This window comes from Eptesicus fuscus, chromosome 9, assembly GCF_027574615.1.
Source record: "Eptesicus fuscus isolate TK198812 chromosome 9, DD_ASM_mEF_20220401, whole genome shotgun sequence".
NCBI lineage: Eukaryota > Metazoa > Chordata > Mammalia > Chiroptera > Vespertilionidae > Eptesicus > Eptesicus fuscus.
Genome location: NC_072481.1, coordinates 76,505,129 through 76,523,153, shown reverse-complemented (window position 1 = coordinate 76,523,153; position 18,025 = coordinate 76,505,129). Strand labels below are relative to the sequence as shown.

Genomic DNA, 18,025 nt, shown 5'->3' with positions numbered 1-18,025 from the left:
GGAACGTGCCTTCTTGAAAAGCGTCCTTCTTAAGGCACTGGAATCCCAGGTATGGAGCGAGGATGGGTGGCGGGTGGAGGGTCCCTACGCACCGCGCCATTCAGGGTGGCAGGAGATCCTCGCGCCGGGCTCAGCGCTCCTTCAGCAGCCGGAGCCGCGGGAGAATGAATTCCAGCCGCGCATTCCCGCAGTTCTTCGCAGGAACTTCTCCCTCTCTCCCCTCCCTAGGGCACACACCAGCCTGGCCCGGCTCCCACCCGGCTCTTTTCTCAGAGCCCCGACCTACGGCGTTGACGGAATGGAGTGCCCTTCCCATTGGCCGGAGCGCCATTCCCTGAGGTGGCACTGCCTGCCTGATTGGCTGGCCACTCCCGACCCCCCGCCTACCCCTCCGCTCGGGTTGCCCGGCTCCCCCGCCCCCCCAGCACTGCCCCGAGCCTCCGCCCTCGCTGGCTCCCTCCGCGCTCCCAGCCCCGCTCCACTTGGCTGGCGCGGGGACCCGGCCCGCGCGCTGGCCCCGCCCCCAGGGCGCGAGGCTCTATAAATACAGCTGCGCGCCGGGCAGGGCGAGAGCTGGGAGGAGGCGCGGTTGTGAGTCAGTCCCGGGAGTGGGGAAACCTCGGGCGTGGGGGAGCGCGGCGGCGACTGGGCTATACTCGGAGCTCCGAAGGGAGTGACTGGGGACCCGGTAGGCTTCTTTCCTGCCGGTGCTTTTGATATTTCTTGCCTTTTGGTCCCGGCCGAGTGTCGCCCACAGAGCAGAGATCCCTTCGCAAAACCCGGCGCGACCCTCCAGTCAATTGTCGGGCTCCGGATCTTTAAGAGCTTTGCGGTGCCCAGAGCGCGCCGGTCGCGAAGGCGAGGGGAGTGGTGTCGGCCGCGCGCGGGGGGGCCCAGCGCTTTGCCTCCCTCCCTCGCTCGCCCTAGCGGGTCCGCTCGCACCGGGCGCAGGGCGCGCGCCATGAAGGCGGTGAGCCCCGTGCGCCCCTCGGGCCGCAAGGCGCCGTCGGGCTGCGGCGGCGGGGAGCTGGCGCTGCGCTGCCTGGCCGAGCACGGCCACAACCTGGGCGGCTCGGCGGCCGCGGCGGCGGCGGCGGCAGCCGCACGCTGCAAAGCTGCCGAGGCGGCGGCCGACGAGCCGGCGCTGTGCCTGCAGTGCGATATGAACGACTGCTACAGCCGCCTGCGAAGGCTGGTGCCCACCATCCCACCCAACAAGAAAGTCAGCAAAGTGGAGATCCTGCAGCACGTTATCGACTACATCCTGGACCTGCAGCTGGCGCTGGAGACGCACCCGGCTCTGCTGAGACAGCCGCCACCGCCGGCGCCACCGCACCACCCGACCGGGACCTGTCCGGCCGCACCGCCGCGGACTCCGCTCACGGCGCTCAACACCGACCCGGTGAGAGCCCGGCGTCCACCCGGGCGCACGTCGCGGGGGGTCCAAGAGGGTGGTGACTGGCCGCGGGAGCTCCCCTTCTTTGGGGCCTGGGTGGCCGAAAAGGACCGCACTCCCACCCCCCCTTCTCCGGGCGCCTGGGGCCGCCAACATTTTGGCTGGGCACAGAAAGCACGGGTCCGGGTGAACGCGCGGGGCGGGACTGGGGTTGGGCGCTTCCTGGGCTGTCAAGTCCAGCCTGTTTCCCCGGGGGTGGGAAGGTTGGAGCGGGGGGGGGGGGGTCCCCAGGGCTGCAGGCTAGGGTGGGGGCACTCGCGCGCCAGCCCGATTTCCCAGAGCGAATGGAGGGCAGTGCGAGTGCGTGTTTGCGCCCGCTAACCTTCCCCCGGTGCCCGTTGCTGTTGCAGGCCGGCGCGGTGAACAAGCAGGGCGACAGCATTCTGTGCCGCTGAGCCGCGCGGTCCAGGTGAGCGCGCCTTTCCCTTCTCCCGTGCCCGGTCACCGGAGACGCCGGTCCTTCGGGGCTTCCGGTGCTCCAGGCACCACCGTGTTCTTGGCCCCCAGCATTTCTGAGGGCAAACTCCCAAGAAGGCGGACAACCCCCCCCTCTCTCCCCCTGCCAGCCAGTTAGCAACTGTGAATCTGTACTTCGCTTTCGTGTAGCTGGGGCTTCCCTCTAAATGGGAACGGATCCGCTCCTGTCCCCGCCACCCCCCTGGCCTCCCCCGGGTGACCCGCGGGTTCTAACTGCCTTCTTATCCGCTGAGGGCGTGGAAAGTGCCCGATGTCCTCCCCCCCCCCCCCCCCCCCCCCCCCCGGTGCATTCTGACAACCACAAAGCGGGGGAACGCGAGCATCGCCCGGGAGTGGGTCCCCTCTCCGGGCTTCCCGGGGGCCCGCAGCTGCCTGCTCGGCGCCCGGCCGGCCGCGGGCTGCGGGTGTTGTCTGACCTGCTGGTTTGTTTTGGGTTGTTGATCAAGCATGTCTTGAGTTTGGTCGGTGGCGCCAGTTAGTCTGCAGCGGGAAGGTTCCCACACCCCCTCTATTCATTCCTCTTCCACAGGTGTGCGGCCGCCGCAGCCCGAGCCAGGAGGCTAGAGAGGGAGGGGGAAGAGCAGAAGTTAGAGAAAAAGGCACCGGAGGAAAGGAGAAAACATCGGCAAATCCTAGAAACGTTTTCGCCCGTCATTCCAAGAGAGAGGGAAAGGAAAGAAAAATAAAACTTTCATCTTTTTTTTTTTTTTTTGCACGTTCATAAATATTCTACATCCCGTATTCTCTTTTGTCTCTTCATTTATAACCGCTGTGAATTGTACATTTCTGTGTTGTTATTTTTGAGGTGCAGTTAAACTTTTAAGCTTAAGTGTAACAGAACTGATAAATAGCAAGTCAAGAGTAAATAGGACTTTAGAAGCCTACTTGTGACCAAGGAGCTCAATTTTTGTTTTGAAGCTTTACTAATATACCAGAGCATTGTAGATATTTTTTTTTTTTTACATCTATTGTTTAAAATAGATGATTAAAACGGGGCAGGGAACTTGCCCTTTTTCCCTGCAAGAATGTTACATATTGTATAGATAACTGAGTGACATTTCATACCATGTATATATAGAGATGTTCTATAAGTGTGAGAAAGTATATGCTTTAATAGACTACTGTAATTATAAGATATTTTTAATTAAATATTTTTTGTAAATATTATGTGTGTCTTTTTTAAATCTATGGGAATATTTCTTTTGGAAAATTATTTTTCAGCTCAATTGCAGAGCTCTTGATATTTTGAATGTCTTTTCTGTTTGGCTTGGCTTTTAACTTGTTTTTGTTTTGCGAAGTACCGTGTAGAATCGGAAGTAACAGTTACAGCTAGTGGCCCTGCATGACTGCATGAAATGTTTAATCACAAAATAAACTTGTTCTGAGTCCATTCAAATGCCTTTTCTTTAACCTAGATTGAAATCTTCGTGTTTGAAGCATACATGTTGGAAAGATAGTTTATCAGTTTTTAAGTACGGGGCTTGATGGTGTAATATAATATATAGAGTCAGTGTTTGTTATTTGTGTTTTGATTGAGGTCAACATGGATTCTGAATGATTTTGCATATGAGATAGGGAAATGCTTGGATCCTTAAGGAGTTTATGAAATCTGTTTCATCAAAGTGGGGAAAAAAAAAGCTTATCATTCTTCATTTTACACTAAAGTTTCATGTTTGTACAGATTATTTAAATCATAGAAATGAAAAATGTTCTCTGCCTGCTACCAAAGGACAACCTCTTGGAAATGAACACTTTCTGCTTTCCTTCCTCCAAAGAATATTAATAGGCAACAGTGAGAGAGAAAAAATAAAAAGGCATAATGGCAAACCCTTCAAGCAGGGATAAAAGTCGATCTTCAAACATTAACTTAAGTAGACCAAAAATTGATGACCACCTCTAGATTATTTTTTTATAAAAATGATTTTCACTATAGCTATGTTAGTTACCGGTAAACTGTCCAATCTCTTGTGATGTGCAACTTTTACATGTGAATATTAAAGTAGATTTATCTGTCTTGTACTGTGATTTCTGGTCTCATTTCTTCAAAACCTTACTTCTAAGACTTTCTTTTCTAAGGAAGGTAATATTTTCTAGGTTAGATGGGACTGTCAGGGCCTGTGAACATTGTGCATTTAATGTGATCAGTACTTTACACACCAGTTACAAGGAATTTTTAGAGTGAGAATTAAGTAGGATTTAATTGGGTGCTTTGTAAATAGTCAACTGTGTGTATAACGTGGTCTGTTTGATTTTTAAAAGGAAAGGATTTGTTTCAGATTATACAAGAATAAAAGTATTATAGACCCAAGGGACTTTTTATGAGGTCAAAGTCAAATACCCGTATAGGAATATGAAATATCATGGTGCCTAGTAAGTGGGAATGGTAGTTTCTCAACAGAAATGAACAAAGTTAATGCTAGTAGGTTAAAATAAATTGAAAGGTTATAAAAATCTGTTCTCTCCCCAGCATGCTATCCCCTCAGCTTTGACAATTCACTAGTCTTAAGTATTTTTAGAATTTGATGTGTTTGATGTTGAGCCTTATAAAGTCAAAGGACTGCTTGTTTAGATGAGGTTCATTTTTATTTTTTATACTATTCGTTTTTGTCACACATCAAGAGGAAAACATAACGCTGCTGGAATTCCAAATCTGAAGAATTCCAACGATTGTGTTCTTTGTTATTAAAAGGGGGACAATTCCTCCTTTTTATTTGACAGTTTAATTTCAGTAGGAAGCAAGTCACATGTGTGCTGTTGGTTGGAGTTAAGCATCTGTCAGCCTGATTGCTGAACCTACCTAAGCCTTTAGGCTCATTGTAAACTTATGCTAGGAAGATTATGAGGCTCAAAGTCAATGGATAAATATTTTTGGTTTTTGAAGAAAAGTATTGCTCTTTTGTTAATTTTAGATTTTGGGCATGAAAAACTGCTAAAAGGGAAGAAAATGTTACAGATACTACATTTTAGACAGTTGGCATTTTCTCGTTAGGCTCTTAACGCAGCATTGGATGTCCAAAGAAACAAAGTCAGTGTTTATTTTTAAAAAATTATATGCAGTTGTATAACTTACTACATTCTATTCAAATGTTGGCTGTGTCCTAACCAAGCAACCAGATAACAAAAACATTTTGAGTCATTTATCTAGCAAGTTCTAATTGTTCAGATAGTTGGTTGAACAGAGGAAAATACCCTGACTTCTCTCATTTCATTTGTCTGCTTTTCATTGTATAGGCACAACCAAAGAGTAAGAATCATTTAAAACCTTCAACGGAAAAAAAAAGTGTCCCACAATGGGATGTTTCAAATGTGGTTATAAAATCCTAAACATCTCAGATACCTAATGTTAAAGAAAAAAACAAATACACCCTTTTCATTTCAAAGAACTAATATACTTTGATATTGTGTAAATATTACTCAAGGTCATTGTCAAGCTTTAACTGAATTTTTAGAACTTTAAAAAATTTTGACCCCCCCCCCCAATCTATTGTATTAAATGCCTTCTATAATAATAAATCTTCACTGAGCAAAGGCTTCTGAAGTTTGTGGTTTTTAATTGACTTCTACTGAGTTATGCAATTTTTCATTATCAAGAATGGGGCTCTTGATGGATCACCTCAATTATTTACAGTGTTTCTTACCATGTGATGAAAAATGTGGCTTAAAAATGGTAATATGAGCAGAAAGAAAATCTACTTTGAATGCTAGGAAAAGCTTGTCGACTCTGGAGTCTGCTAGGATAGGAAGCAGTAATCCTAAAGAAGGCAGCAGGATGATGTCCAGGGAAACTAGACCTCCTAGGCCCAAAAAACACACACACACACACACACACACACACACACACACACACACGGTAAATACAGTAATGCAGACATAAATTACTTCACAGTAGTACAGAACCAAATAGAACTGGCTCTGCCCTAGCTGGCATACTTTAATTATATACATGTTAATCAGCCCAGATAGTCCTTGGATCTCCACAGGGCCACACATCAAACCCTCCAGGCTTATAAGGAAGAAAAACCTTCCTTTTGCTGCTTTGCAAGTCCAGGAAATTAATTTAGCTTCCTCAGAATTATTCTTAACAGGGCTGCCCTCAGAAGGTATTCTTTAGACCCAGATGATTTCTTTCAATTACAACCCATGATATTTTGCTAAGATATTAATTATATTAATTAGAACCACTGCCCCAAAGGCTTTAGGATTGCAATTTTACTTAGAGTTCTATCTTGAGCAATAATAAAATCAATACTTTAAAAAAGAAAACATAAAAACGGGGGACAAACTAAAGTCATATGCCCTTAATTGAAAAATGCTTTCAATTTTTCAATGAATTTTTAAAAGTGTGTTTTGTGTTCAAGTGCCTCCTCCATATTGATTCATACCCTGGCTTGTTCTAAAAAGTTTCCCCTAAGTGCTAAAACTCAGGTCTGAACCACATTGCAAAGGTTTTCTATACTCACGCAAGCAAAGCAATTCGGTAGGAAGGCGGCTGAAATTCCATCATTCATAAGACTCCACAGTAAATTCACACATGGGATATGAAAAGAGGGCCGTAAAAATTGAAGTTAATTTCAAAAGTCCCTCTGAGTCCATAAAAGAATAAACACACCAGTTTCTGGGGAAAGAAGAACAAAATGTGTTACCTGGATTCCACTGGCTAAAATGTGACTAAAGAGGAACTGAACTTTAAAATGTTTATAAAGAGACTCAAGATAAATTCTCTTATGTGAATCCCCCCACATTTTTTCCCAATAAAATCTCATGCTTTAGAAAAGAATCTTCTAAGAAATTACATTAAATATTGGCAAAATATGCAAATTCTTGGTGAACCAAGACACCCCGTTTGCTTTAAATTACTGTTCTCAATTCTTTATGATAGAAAGTGCATTTCAGCACTTTTAGCATGCATATTCAAATTTAAAAATCTTATCTTTTATTCCAAAGTTTAATTTCCAAAGGCAAGTACTGCAGTCCTACAATTAGCTCTTTATGCAAATTCATATTTTAGAATGTTTCTTATTTACTGAAATATTTTAAATATTTTCTTAAATATTTTAAGCATTTTAAAAAATATTTACTACACCCCTCATAAGCTTACACTTCAGTAATCAATTGAGAGACTAGCTGTGACAGAAAAATATCTTAGAGAAGGAGTTTCACTAAAAAATAAGGAAACTGTATAAACCTTCCTCCATTCTCTCTCCACTTGAAATTCTAAGATTGGAGATTTCCATGAAGATACACCCTGCATTCTTTTGGACTGTTATAAGTTAACCATGATATAGTTAAGCATTTATGCAGGATAGAAAATAAAGAACAAATCAATTGTCATGTTTATCAGATCCTAGAATTTGGTTTAATCTGATAAGTGAAATGAAGAAAGAAAAGAAAAAAGAAAGAAAGAAAGAAAGAGGGACATACTTATGTCAAACATCAGAGGAAGCCAGGAAAATAGACCTAAACTTGTAGACATAAATTTTACACCTTACTTCAGCAATAATTCTTGGAAACACTTTTCATACATGTTGAAGCCGAGTCCATGGCCATAATGAAAACAAAGTGGGCTCCTTAAGGTAGAAGACTATACATGATTCTCCTTTGCATGTGCTACAGTGTCTAACCAGGGCCTGGTAAAGTATTTATTAAGCTGAATTAGGAATATCCCCTTAATAGACTATCTTCCCACTGCTCACAGTTACTCCTTCTTTGCCCCTTCATCAACACTGAATCACAATTGAGCTTAGGACCAATATACCTCACTGCCTTCAGGTCCTCTCTACCTCGGAAGTGCCGTATATTTGAATCAGGATTTTATGGTCTCCTGCAAACCTACCACTCTTCCTGGATTCCTTATCATCTTTGTCAGTGTGGGCTGCTATAACAGTGTATCATAGCCTGGATGGCTTAAATGACAAACATTTATTTCTCACCGTTCTGGAGTTTGGGAAGTCCAAGAACAAGGTGCCAGATGATTTGGTTCCTAGAGATCACTGCCATTGCCCCATGAGCATAGCAATTCTCATACGTCCTTCAGATCCCCACAGTCATGCTTGGCACTAGGCTTACTCCTTAGAACTGCACCACAAGATGCACAAAGAACCCAGGGCCTGGATGTGAAGATCCTTCCGTTATCATTCCCCACCAGTCTTTTCTCCCCTCGTTTCTGGCTGCCCTCAAGCACACACTGTATGCTTCAGCTGTACCTCAGGTCTTATCCTGCATGTGCTGGATGGCAAGCCATGCTTTTCTCTCTAATCTTGACAGCATGATCGATTTCCTGAGCGTTAAGAAGAGGGCAGGCTCAGAAGGATGCACACAGTGCGGGGAGGGGGCACCTGCTCAGCCAGCCAAACCAGCTAAGTCAACTTGCCCACCTGTGGGTAGGGCTGACCTACACAACATCCAAAGGGTATGTTCTTTCATGTTTCCCTTTCTCTGCACATGGTGTTACTCTTGTTGGATCCCACGACCCCCACTGCCAGTCTAGGCTGTTGCTGCACTTCTCACCATCCTTCAAGACTCAACTATCACCTCTTCTGCAAAAAATTATATGATGCTTCTCTTCCTTATCCCCCAAACAGCCACCACCACCCGTGCTATCGTATAATTATTTTCACATGACTTGTTTGCCGTAGATTCCTGACCCTCCAGGGAATCCAGACCACAAAGTACTAGAGGAATATTCCTGTAACTCCCTGTGCCAGCAAATCTCGCAAATTCTTTGCAACTCAAAATTGCAGTTGAGAGATTGTCATTATCTTTAAAAGCCTTTGGCTGCCTTAAACATGGGAAATAGATGAGCTGCGTGTTCTTGAGAATGAGGGAGCGTGGTCAGCCTTGGGCAAAGAGAGTTGGAAGAAGAAGCTGAGAAGGAGAGAAGAGAGGCAGAACAGATCCCGTGTATCCCCAACAAAGAAAGAAACATTCCTAACCCAAGTAAATAAAGACACCTCAGTGCCAGAGATGAAAATGTGGGGCCAGGATGTGATAGGTCAGGGTGGAAGCGGCAGGCAGGGGCATCCAGGAAGTGTGTGATCAGGTATCTGCATGTGTGTCTTAGGCCTCCTTCTCATGGATTGGTGAAGTAGCATAGTCTAGATCAGCCACAATAAATGCAGTGAATCTTCACGAGTCACCTCTGAAAACACAACCATGCTGAATAACTGAAAAAAACCTTTTACAGATACAAGTTTCATTACCCCTACTATGAGCTTTAAGTAGATGCCTCTGATTAGTAACCTGAAATATGTCTTGTAACTTTCTTCTCATTTTTCAGTGAAGGAGGCAGAAGTTCAAAAGGTGAAGTGTGGTCAGGCCTAGCACCTGGTTTCTCTATCTCTAGCCCTGGGCCACATCACTCAGCGTGGATGGATTCTACTCCAATACCTCGGAAGTGGTTTATCTCAGTCCACATTCTAATCTGCAAATTGCCTCATGTTCTCTCTTAAGAAGGTAGGGTTCGAACCCTAAGCAAATAATTATTAAATGCAGGACTTATCTGGCTGCCTTATAAAGAAGAGAACAGAGGTAAAGTACTTTTATAACAAGGATCAAGTATTTCAAAGCTCTTTGATGAAGGAGCAAAAGCAATTCCATGGAGAAAGGATAGTCTTTTCAACAAATGATGCTTGAACAATTCAATGTCCATACGCAAAAAAGAAACAAAAAGAACTTAGACACAAAACATACATATTTCATAAAGACTAACTCGAGAGGAATCATAAACCTGAATGTAAAGTGCAAAACTATAGCACGATGAATTTTTAGAAACAATGCTAAAAGCATAAAAGAATTTTAACACTATGTTATCCTTTACAAGTATATGCACCACAGCTGTGTGTGCAGACCCACCCTCCAGTCGCTAGAAGCAGTGGTGTGGGGCAGGGCCACAGGCTGTCTGGCCAAACCAGAGCTCTGGTTGCTACTCAGAGCTCTGCAACTAATTGGTTGTGTCCCTTCATACAAGAAACTTTTCCAAGTTTCAATGGCCACCTCTGTAAAATGGGTATGTAATAATAATTACCTAGCATAGAAGGCTCCTGAAAGATACAAAAATTAACATATATGAAAGAAAATATTTTAAAGGACAATGTATATATATATATATATATATATATATATATATATATGTGTGTGTGTGTGTGTGTGTGTGTGTGTATATGTGTGTGTGTGTGTCTGTATATATGTATATATATATATATATATATATATATATATATATATATATATATATATATATATCTGGAGAGATTCCTAAACTTTAGATTCCTGAGTCCCACCCATTCCTCCCTCCCACCACTGAGTTTCTGATTCATCAGGTGTAGGGTAGGAACCAGGAATCTGAATTTTAGCATTTCCCTGGTGAATCTGAGGCAAGTCTCCCAGGAATCCCATTTTGAGAAACTGTAGTGTAACCACAAAATGTGATATAAGTTTAGGCTATTACGGTTATGCCACACATGGTGTCTTTCTCCTTCTTGTGGACATCACTTCCTAATTTTCCAGGAGCTCTAACCAAGTAAAGAGGAGAGGTTAATACAATGTCAACGAAGGTCATGGCAACAGAAGTGGTACCAGTAGGAAATGCCCAGGAGGGAGCTGCCTCCAAAGTGAGACTGTGGGGGCGGGAGTGTGTCCCTGGGACAAGTCCATGGTTAAGATGCGGAGTCCACCGTGCCCTTGCTTCCCATTCCAATCTCTCTAAGTTGAAACATCCATAATAACCTACTTTGCTTTACTTATTCCATTAAATCTTAAATTTCCTAGGGGCATTTTCTGCCTTTTTATATGCCATTTCCATATTACTAGTACATTATCTCATTACATCTATGTGATGACCTAAAAAAGGGTTGGAGAAGGTACATCTGCATGGGCAGCCATGAACAGTATTACTTTCATTTCATGGTAAGGAGATTCTTCTGGATAAACAAATTTAGAAAAATATTTCATGTCCCCTAGTTTAGTACATCATCCTAAGGGATTGCCTCTAACATGATGTAGAAAACTAGTCTCACTGGTCTTGCCCCAGCTATTGTGTTTGCCTTAGAACTGTCTTCATTCATGGCGATCAAATGTTAAAATAATGTGTGCGTGTGAAATTGGGATCGGGTACAATTAATGGTGACTTAATTTGATTTCTTCTTAGTAAAACTGTATATAGATTTTTATAGATTTAAAAGCAGTGGACAGAATAGCTTTAATTCTTTCAAAATTGAATAAAAACTTTATAAATGGGAACATCAGTAAGTTTGCAGAATAAGGTTCTGAGTTCTACCACTTACTGTGTGGCCTCAGACAAGGTACTTACCCTCTCTGTGCCTTATTTGAACTTTCTTTTATAATGGGATCGCCATACTTAGCAATAAGAGTCCTTTTGAGGATTATGTGTGCAAAGCCCCTAACATAGTACCAGGCACATGAAATAATCAGCATATCTTAATTCCTTTTCTCTAATCATTCCTTCCCCTTTTCATCTTCTATTATCTAAAATGATCCAGTATGAAAATGGGGTTAACAAGAATGGAGGAGTAAGGAGTGTGTGTGTGCAATTGGGTCCTCAATATGGAAGACACATTTTTAAGAAATGTGCAAACATTTTAGGGAGACCAATATTTTAAACCTTCTAAGTGCAGGTATTTTCTGTCATTTCTTTCTCTCCAGGAAAACCCAGAGGTAATCTGTACACAGAAGACGTGCATGACGTAAATGTTGAAGGAAGAGAAAGGATTTGAGGGCAGATGGGCGTCTGAGGCGTAAGAAGGAACTGCAGTGGTGAGAAGGCAGAGGGCAATAGATGATGGCTCACGGGAAATTAAAATGGTGGCCTCACTATCTGTTGCTTTTGCTGTGAACATGGGCAGGCGGCATGCTTGTTTGCTTTCGATCTATTTTCTGATAGATTGCTAAGTGTGACGGGACTGAGACAGGTGCTGAGGGTGGGGGCAGAGGAAGCGACTTCACACTTAAACGCCTAGATTCGGGGCTAAGCAATCTGTAACCCTAATGGTATCATCCGGTAGAGAATCATTTTGAAAGTCAGGCCTGACACAAGAGTGGTACACAATATACCAAGTGGTGTTTACCAAAAAGACTAAAGTGGAAAACTGCATATTTGTGTATTGCTTCACGGCTTAGCAAAGGATACCTTTTATACCGTATGCTTATGATGTACCAATGGTTTCTGGTAGCTATGCTTTGCCATAAACTAAAACTGAGATCACTCCAGCAGGGGAAAGAGACGAATGTTTGGGAGTTTATTGTGTCAACAGCAGTACTTCAGTGAATCCTATAAAATAAGATATTTTTTATATAAAATCAAATTTTCTCATTTCATTGCTAAGGAAACTGAGGCTCTGAAAGGTAGAAATGTGCCTTTTGTAAAATGACTGGAGGTAGGAACAGAGCTGCCAGCAAAACTCAGGCCTCCAACTTGTAGTCAAGGAGATTAGTCAAGTTCAATAGATAGTGTAGTTATACGATATCAGGTTCATGTTTGTTCTGATGCATGTATTCCTTTTTTCCTCTTGTAAAAATACTTTAAACCTGGCCTTTTTTTTTCTTTTGCATTTGTAATTTGAGGACTGACTGGGTTCATCCCTGAGAGGTCTGTGTTCCTTAGAGAACAATCTATTTTTTTTTTTTAACTCTAGAGCCAACTGCTCTGGAAAAGAGAAATGTATCCTTTCATTTAGAGTCATTTTGAGGTGAAAGACCCCAGGATCATTCTGGATTGTGTTATTCCGCAAATAGAATCCAAGCAGAACTGCCTGCAAATGCCTCCTGTGTCCTTAATGCCCCTTCAGGGCACTAGAGACCCTAGCAATTTGTTTATCAATTGGCAGCTCTAATTTCATGACATGTGAAACACCAGTGAAAAATCATCTCCTGCCTCAATATTTTAGAGAACACAAAGAAATACACAATCACTGTCGCTCGGTTAGCTCTTGCCAAGTCTGGTTTTTATGATTACACATGTGAAGAGAATCCTCTGGTCGCCAGCATCTAAAAAGGGTCCAATTTTCTCAACTCCGTAGTAATTGTTTAATGTTCCATCAGTCCAAAATTTTAGGGCATGTTTCTCAGAAACTCTTTGCCTAGCATCAGGTGTGTATCTAGACAGTGCAGCAGATGTTAACTTTTAGGTTGCCAAAAATAAAAATAAAAAAGATAAGGTGCGTTTTCCCAAGTCCTAATGGAAGCCCTTTATAATTTAAATATTCTGATTTGTCAGTCTCAAATATTCTGACTTGTTGATGGAGTAAAAAAAAATCTTTTAAGTCTTTCTAGAAATTAAAAAACATGCTCAAAATAAACAGAGGGCTCAACTTGTAAGAGGCAACATCTTCTAGATTCCTTACGTAGTCTGATATTCTCTTGGTAGATTGAAATGATTTTAGAATGCTTTTAATAAAAAAATCAAGAGTAAAAATAATTACTTAAAACCAAGTCAAACAGAAAAAGGTTTCATAGGCCTTGCAATATTATTTCAGGGTTTATTTTAAAAATAAGATTTCCTTTTTGTTCACTGTTCTTTCCTGCCAAAAGACACAGAAGAACTTCACTGTTTGGGGTCGACACCTGATTAGCACGCTTTCCAGCACACAGGATCATAAAGAGGTCGACTGGGTCACCTTAGGGATGAGGTCCTATCTTAACTTGGCAGGATGGAGTTGGGAACTGTGGTTTCAACCCAAGCACCTCAAGGCCTCTTCCCCTTCAGCAATCTTTCCCTCTCCACCCCACCTGCACCCAGCCTTCTGAAATCCCCACCTCCAGGGAGCTGGGGCCAGTCCTTCCCATCACCAACTTTCTTCTGGAGTCACTGGAAAATCTCAAAGAGAATCGCCTTTCTCTCACACCCTGGGTCTCACACCCTGTGGGATTTACCAGGTGGGAAGGGGCTGGTCCTGCTCCTAGCAGAGAATCAGCAAGAGCACTTACAAGACAGCAGAGGCATAAGGTGTCAGCCTCTCTACCTCATACAGCAGGACCATTTCTCTTGTATTCAGGCCCTGACTTTGCTGACTTTGTTTTTGTTTATTTGTGTGTTTTGAAATCACTAAATAACATGGCACGAGGCCGCCATGGTGGGCAATAGGCCTGCACTTGCCCTCAACATCACCAAAGCTCATTAGATCCCATTAACCAAATATTTGCTTTTCCATTAAACACACAGTTCTAGAAACACACATTTCTGGCACAGCTAATCCCTGCCTGACATGAGTTGTGATAAACCGGCAAATTTTCCTGCTGACATTCCTCAGGTTACAGGCTCTGCGGGCCCGCAGGCAGTCAGTTATCTGCTGCCCTCTCTTGAATTTTAGGGCACACTGCACCGTCACAGGCCGGCTGCCTGCCGGAGCCTCCTCTCCGGTCCGCCCGCCCGCGCAGGTTCCGCCTCCTGGCTCAGTCTTCTGATGACCAGCAGAGGCGAGTCCAGTGCTGCTAGAAGAGAGCACATTCACCCCCCCTTCGCAGACTTATTTTCTCAACTGGTGTCCCCCTGTGTCGAAAGCACAACCCATCTTCCACAACAAAGTGGCAAATGAATTGTAAGACATGCTGTTGTTTTTAAATTTTTCCCCTTTTTTGCTGTAACCACAGTTATTACCCAGACCACTGCCCTCTCTGGCCTGATCTGTTCATTCCTCTAACGTGCACACGAGCCTTTCCGGCGACAGGGAAGGATGCTGAAAGGAAGAAGTGTGCCTGAACACGTCTGTCCTCCTAGGACAATAGCCAGTGGAGGTGTTCGCAGAGGCGACCGGGGTCACGAGGAATCAGAAGGCCCTGCAGGAAGCTGGACCTGCGGGGCTGGGTCCAGCTCATTCACACCCTCCTCCTGTCCTCCTTCCCCTCCACCTGCTGCTCTCTGCTGTGATGACATCATTCCTCCAGAGCCATTTGTTTGATGGCTCCTTCCCCAGCTCCTCCCTAACACAACCCCGCCACCCACTCTACCTGCATGTCCTCTGGCCATCTCTCCCGCTTCCTGTACCAAATGAATATACAAAGGAATAGGTGAGAATGTGCTCATTTGAAATAGAACCAAAGAAACTGTTGCCATGTTTCCCTCAGAATCCTAGGAGTTCTTTGGAGAACAGGAAGACGGCAACAATGTGGTGCTCAGAAAAATCCTGAGGGTATATCTGAGAATATAAATTTTCTCAGAAAGTCGATTTCTGTCTATTCTATGGCAATCTCTCTCTGTCTGCCCCTTGTTGTGGAGCAGATGTGAGTGAATGACCACTGGAGCCCAGACCAAATTAAAATTTAGGGAGCCTTTATTAGCCGGGTGGCCGGACGACCCGGCGACTGCTCTGCCATTCTCCACGCAGGGAGACCAGAGAGCAGCAGCGACCCTTTGTGTAGGACCGCTTTTAAGCACATTAACCACATCCGGTTTTTGCAGAACAAGTAACCCAAGACAAAACAGTTTTTCCCATGCAACGTCAGGATCATGCCAATGACGACCATGTTATTCACAGGGTCATCCTGTGCTCCAGAAAGCTGACAGTGTTCTATGAAAGAAGGCCTACGTGCTGGGTAGGGGCCATGAGACCATATCTCAAGGCCTGGCCTGGTGTCAGCACTGACAACTCTATCTGGGGCATAGTCCACGGCCTCAGTAGTGCTCAAAAATTCCCGCTCTCCAACACCCCTCATATGCTCCTTTGAGCTCCCCCCACACACACACACATAACTTTTTCATACTTGATCATAAAATATCATTTCCCTTCAGCCTGTGTCTTTGCCATCGCATTTTCATATTCAGAATGGCTACTCTCTGACCATGGAGACGGGAGAGGTGGTCCCACTGTAGCTCCTGGGGAAGAGAGAATGGCTGGCACCGTCTTTCTCTGAGCGGAAGAAAGGCTGACATTGTCTGGTGGCTCAATCAGGCTACTAGAAGATTAAAGCGCCCTGAACATACAGAAGCCCTCACAAACCACTGGGCAGGTGTGTCTCTGCTGGCTTCCTGGGTGTGGAGTTGCTCAGGGCCCTCCACATAGAAGAGCCCGCCCTTAGTGTAATGCTCTGCTATCACTCTCTTGAAATTCTTCAGACGTTTTGAACTAGGGGCCTGTGTTTTCTTTTTGCACTGCCCACCTCCCCCGCCCCCCACCAATTACATAGCTGGTCCTAAATAGCAGTCAGGGACAGCCCAGTTCTAAGGCATCCTGTTTCTTCCTGAAATGGTGGGTTTGTCAATGTTTATTTTTTTTGAGGGGTGGAATAAGGTGTGGTTTGCCTTGTTCCTGTTTCGGTTCTCTTAGCTAGAATGCCTGCTGGTAAGGATAACGCTGCCTGGCTGATGGCAGGTGCATTCCCAAGCACGGCAGGCTTGGCCAGTTATGGAAAGAGAAAGTTCCACGAAGAACTGTGCGATGTGCCTGGAAGGAATGATCAGGGCAGGTAGGAAGACGCTGAGCAATTCTGCACAGGGGAGATAGTTAGCAAAACACAGAGCTTCACAAGCGACTCCCAGGGGTAATCCTGTTGTGTCTAGAAGGAAGAGGCAAAAGACCCTGTTTCTTCCAGATTCTTCCTTTTTAGCTGAAGCCATAAGGCTCCTGGCGCATAGTCAGCCGATGTGTTTTATGTCTCCCACTGTTGCTCTGAATTTGTTCTGAGCTGTTACAGGGAAGCACTACATCAACACAATTTATTTTATTACCATGCCATGTCATGTCATATATCTCCTGTGCACATTAGGTTGACATGGCACTGCGTTTGTGTGTGAGCATATACGGATACATATTATCACAATCACTGCAGAATAGCAGTTATTGAGTGTACACTACCCTATTAGATGCTACAGACAGAAATGTGAGGGCACATATAATGATTTAATAACAGGAAAAAAAGAATGCCCTTTCTATTTAATTCAACTTGCAGAAAAACAAAACAAAAAACCCTACTTGATATTTCCTCTCCTTGCCTGCTGAATGGTGGCAAGAAAGGCCTCTAAAGCGCATAAAGCTCTTATCTTTGTTCATTCCCCAAAGAATAATAGATCAGTCAGAGCTCTGATGCTGTTTTAATAATGTACAATTTACAATTCATTGGTTACCAAGCACTCACAGTATAATTAATTTTACACACCTGTTCAGCAAATCCACATGGTTTTGTAAAGTATGGGGGGAGGGGGCCATGGTACTGGGAGGAAGGGAGGGCGAAAGGAGAAAGCCATCTTCTCTTTCATATCGAAGCTGCGCCAGCTGGGCAGATTGACAGGCAACTGTCACGGCCGCAGGAGAGACTGGGTTTGATGTACAAATATCTCCCCACCAAAAGTTTTGGACCAGCAAAACCTGCAATCCTTATGCGTGCCATAGTCATTCTCCTGGTTAGATCTTCCTACGGAACCATGGTGTCTGCATCACAGAGCTACGGCAAACATTAATTCTTTTAGAAAAGAAGCTGTCTCCCTCCCCTTCTTAACTGTACTCTCCCGCAAATAACCTTTAAGCTGCATGTGACCACTCGCTCCCTCTCAAACGTGTGTAAAAAGTGTGCAAAAGCAGGGCTACCAAGTGAGGTGGGTGGGGGAAGAGAGAGACAAAGACTCCCTGCCGCCTTTCACCAGCCTGAGAGCCATCATTTCCTTGAAGGGGCCTCTGGAAATTCACAGAGAAGTCTCCAAGCCAAATAAAATTCACATGAAATGTGCCGAAGTATATTTCTGGTCAATGACCTGCTTTGTTTTTAAATCTCTGTTCTGAAACTTTCAGTTTTCCCAAATGTATACATAATGTTTTAGCTTAGAATCTGTTTGTCTGAAAAGGAGAACCTGCTCCGTTATTTATTGCTGTCCTTAAAAACAGAACAGGAAAAAGAAGTTACAAATGGGCCCAACATACTTTTGTTTATTCCTAAAGTCTGTTTTTCTCTCTTGTGGTTTCCAAGATGCCCAGAATGGGACAGCACATGTGTAGGCCGGCTTCTACAGAACCCAGTTCTAACCACTGGGTTATCATGTCCCATGTGGTACGAAGACCAAGAACTTGGGCTCAATAGGCAGATGAACTTGGGTTCCGATCTTCGCTTTCTCACTTTGCTGGCTATTTAGCTTGGAAAAGCCATTTAACA

At 44.3% G+C, this 18,025-nt stretch overlaps 1 protein-coding gene across 1 annotated transcript; it reads left to right on the top strand.

Annotated features, from left to right (window-relative positions):
- Window positions 1-648: 648 nt before the first annotated feature.
- On the top strand, window positions 649-3,952 carry ID4 (inhibitor of DNA binding 4). Its single transcript, XM_008146073.3, has 3 exons — window positions 649-1,402; window positions 1,807-1,865; window positions 2,463-3,952. The coding sequence occupies exons 1-2, from the start codon at window positions 962-964 to the stop codon at window positions 1,849-1,851; spliced, it is 486 nt and encodes a 161-aa protein (XP_008144295.1). The 5' UTR covers window positions 649-961; the 3' UTR covers window positions 1,852-1,865; window positions 2,463-3,952.
- Window positions 3,953-18,025: the final 14,073 nt, after the last annotated feature.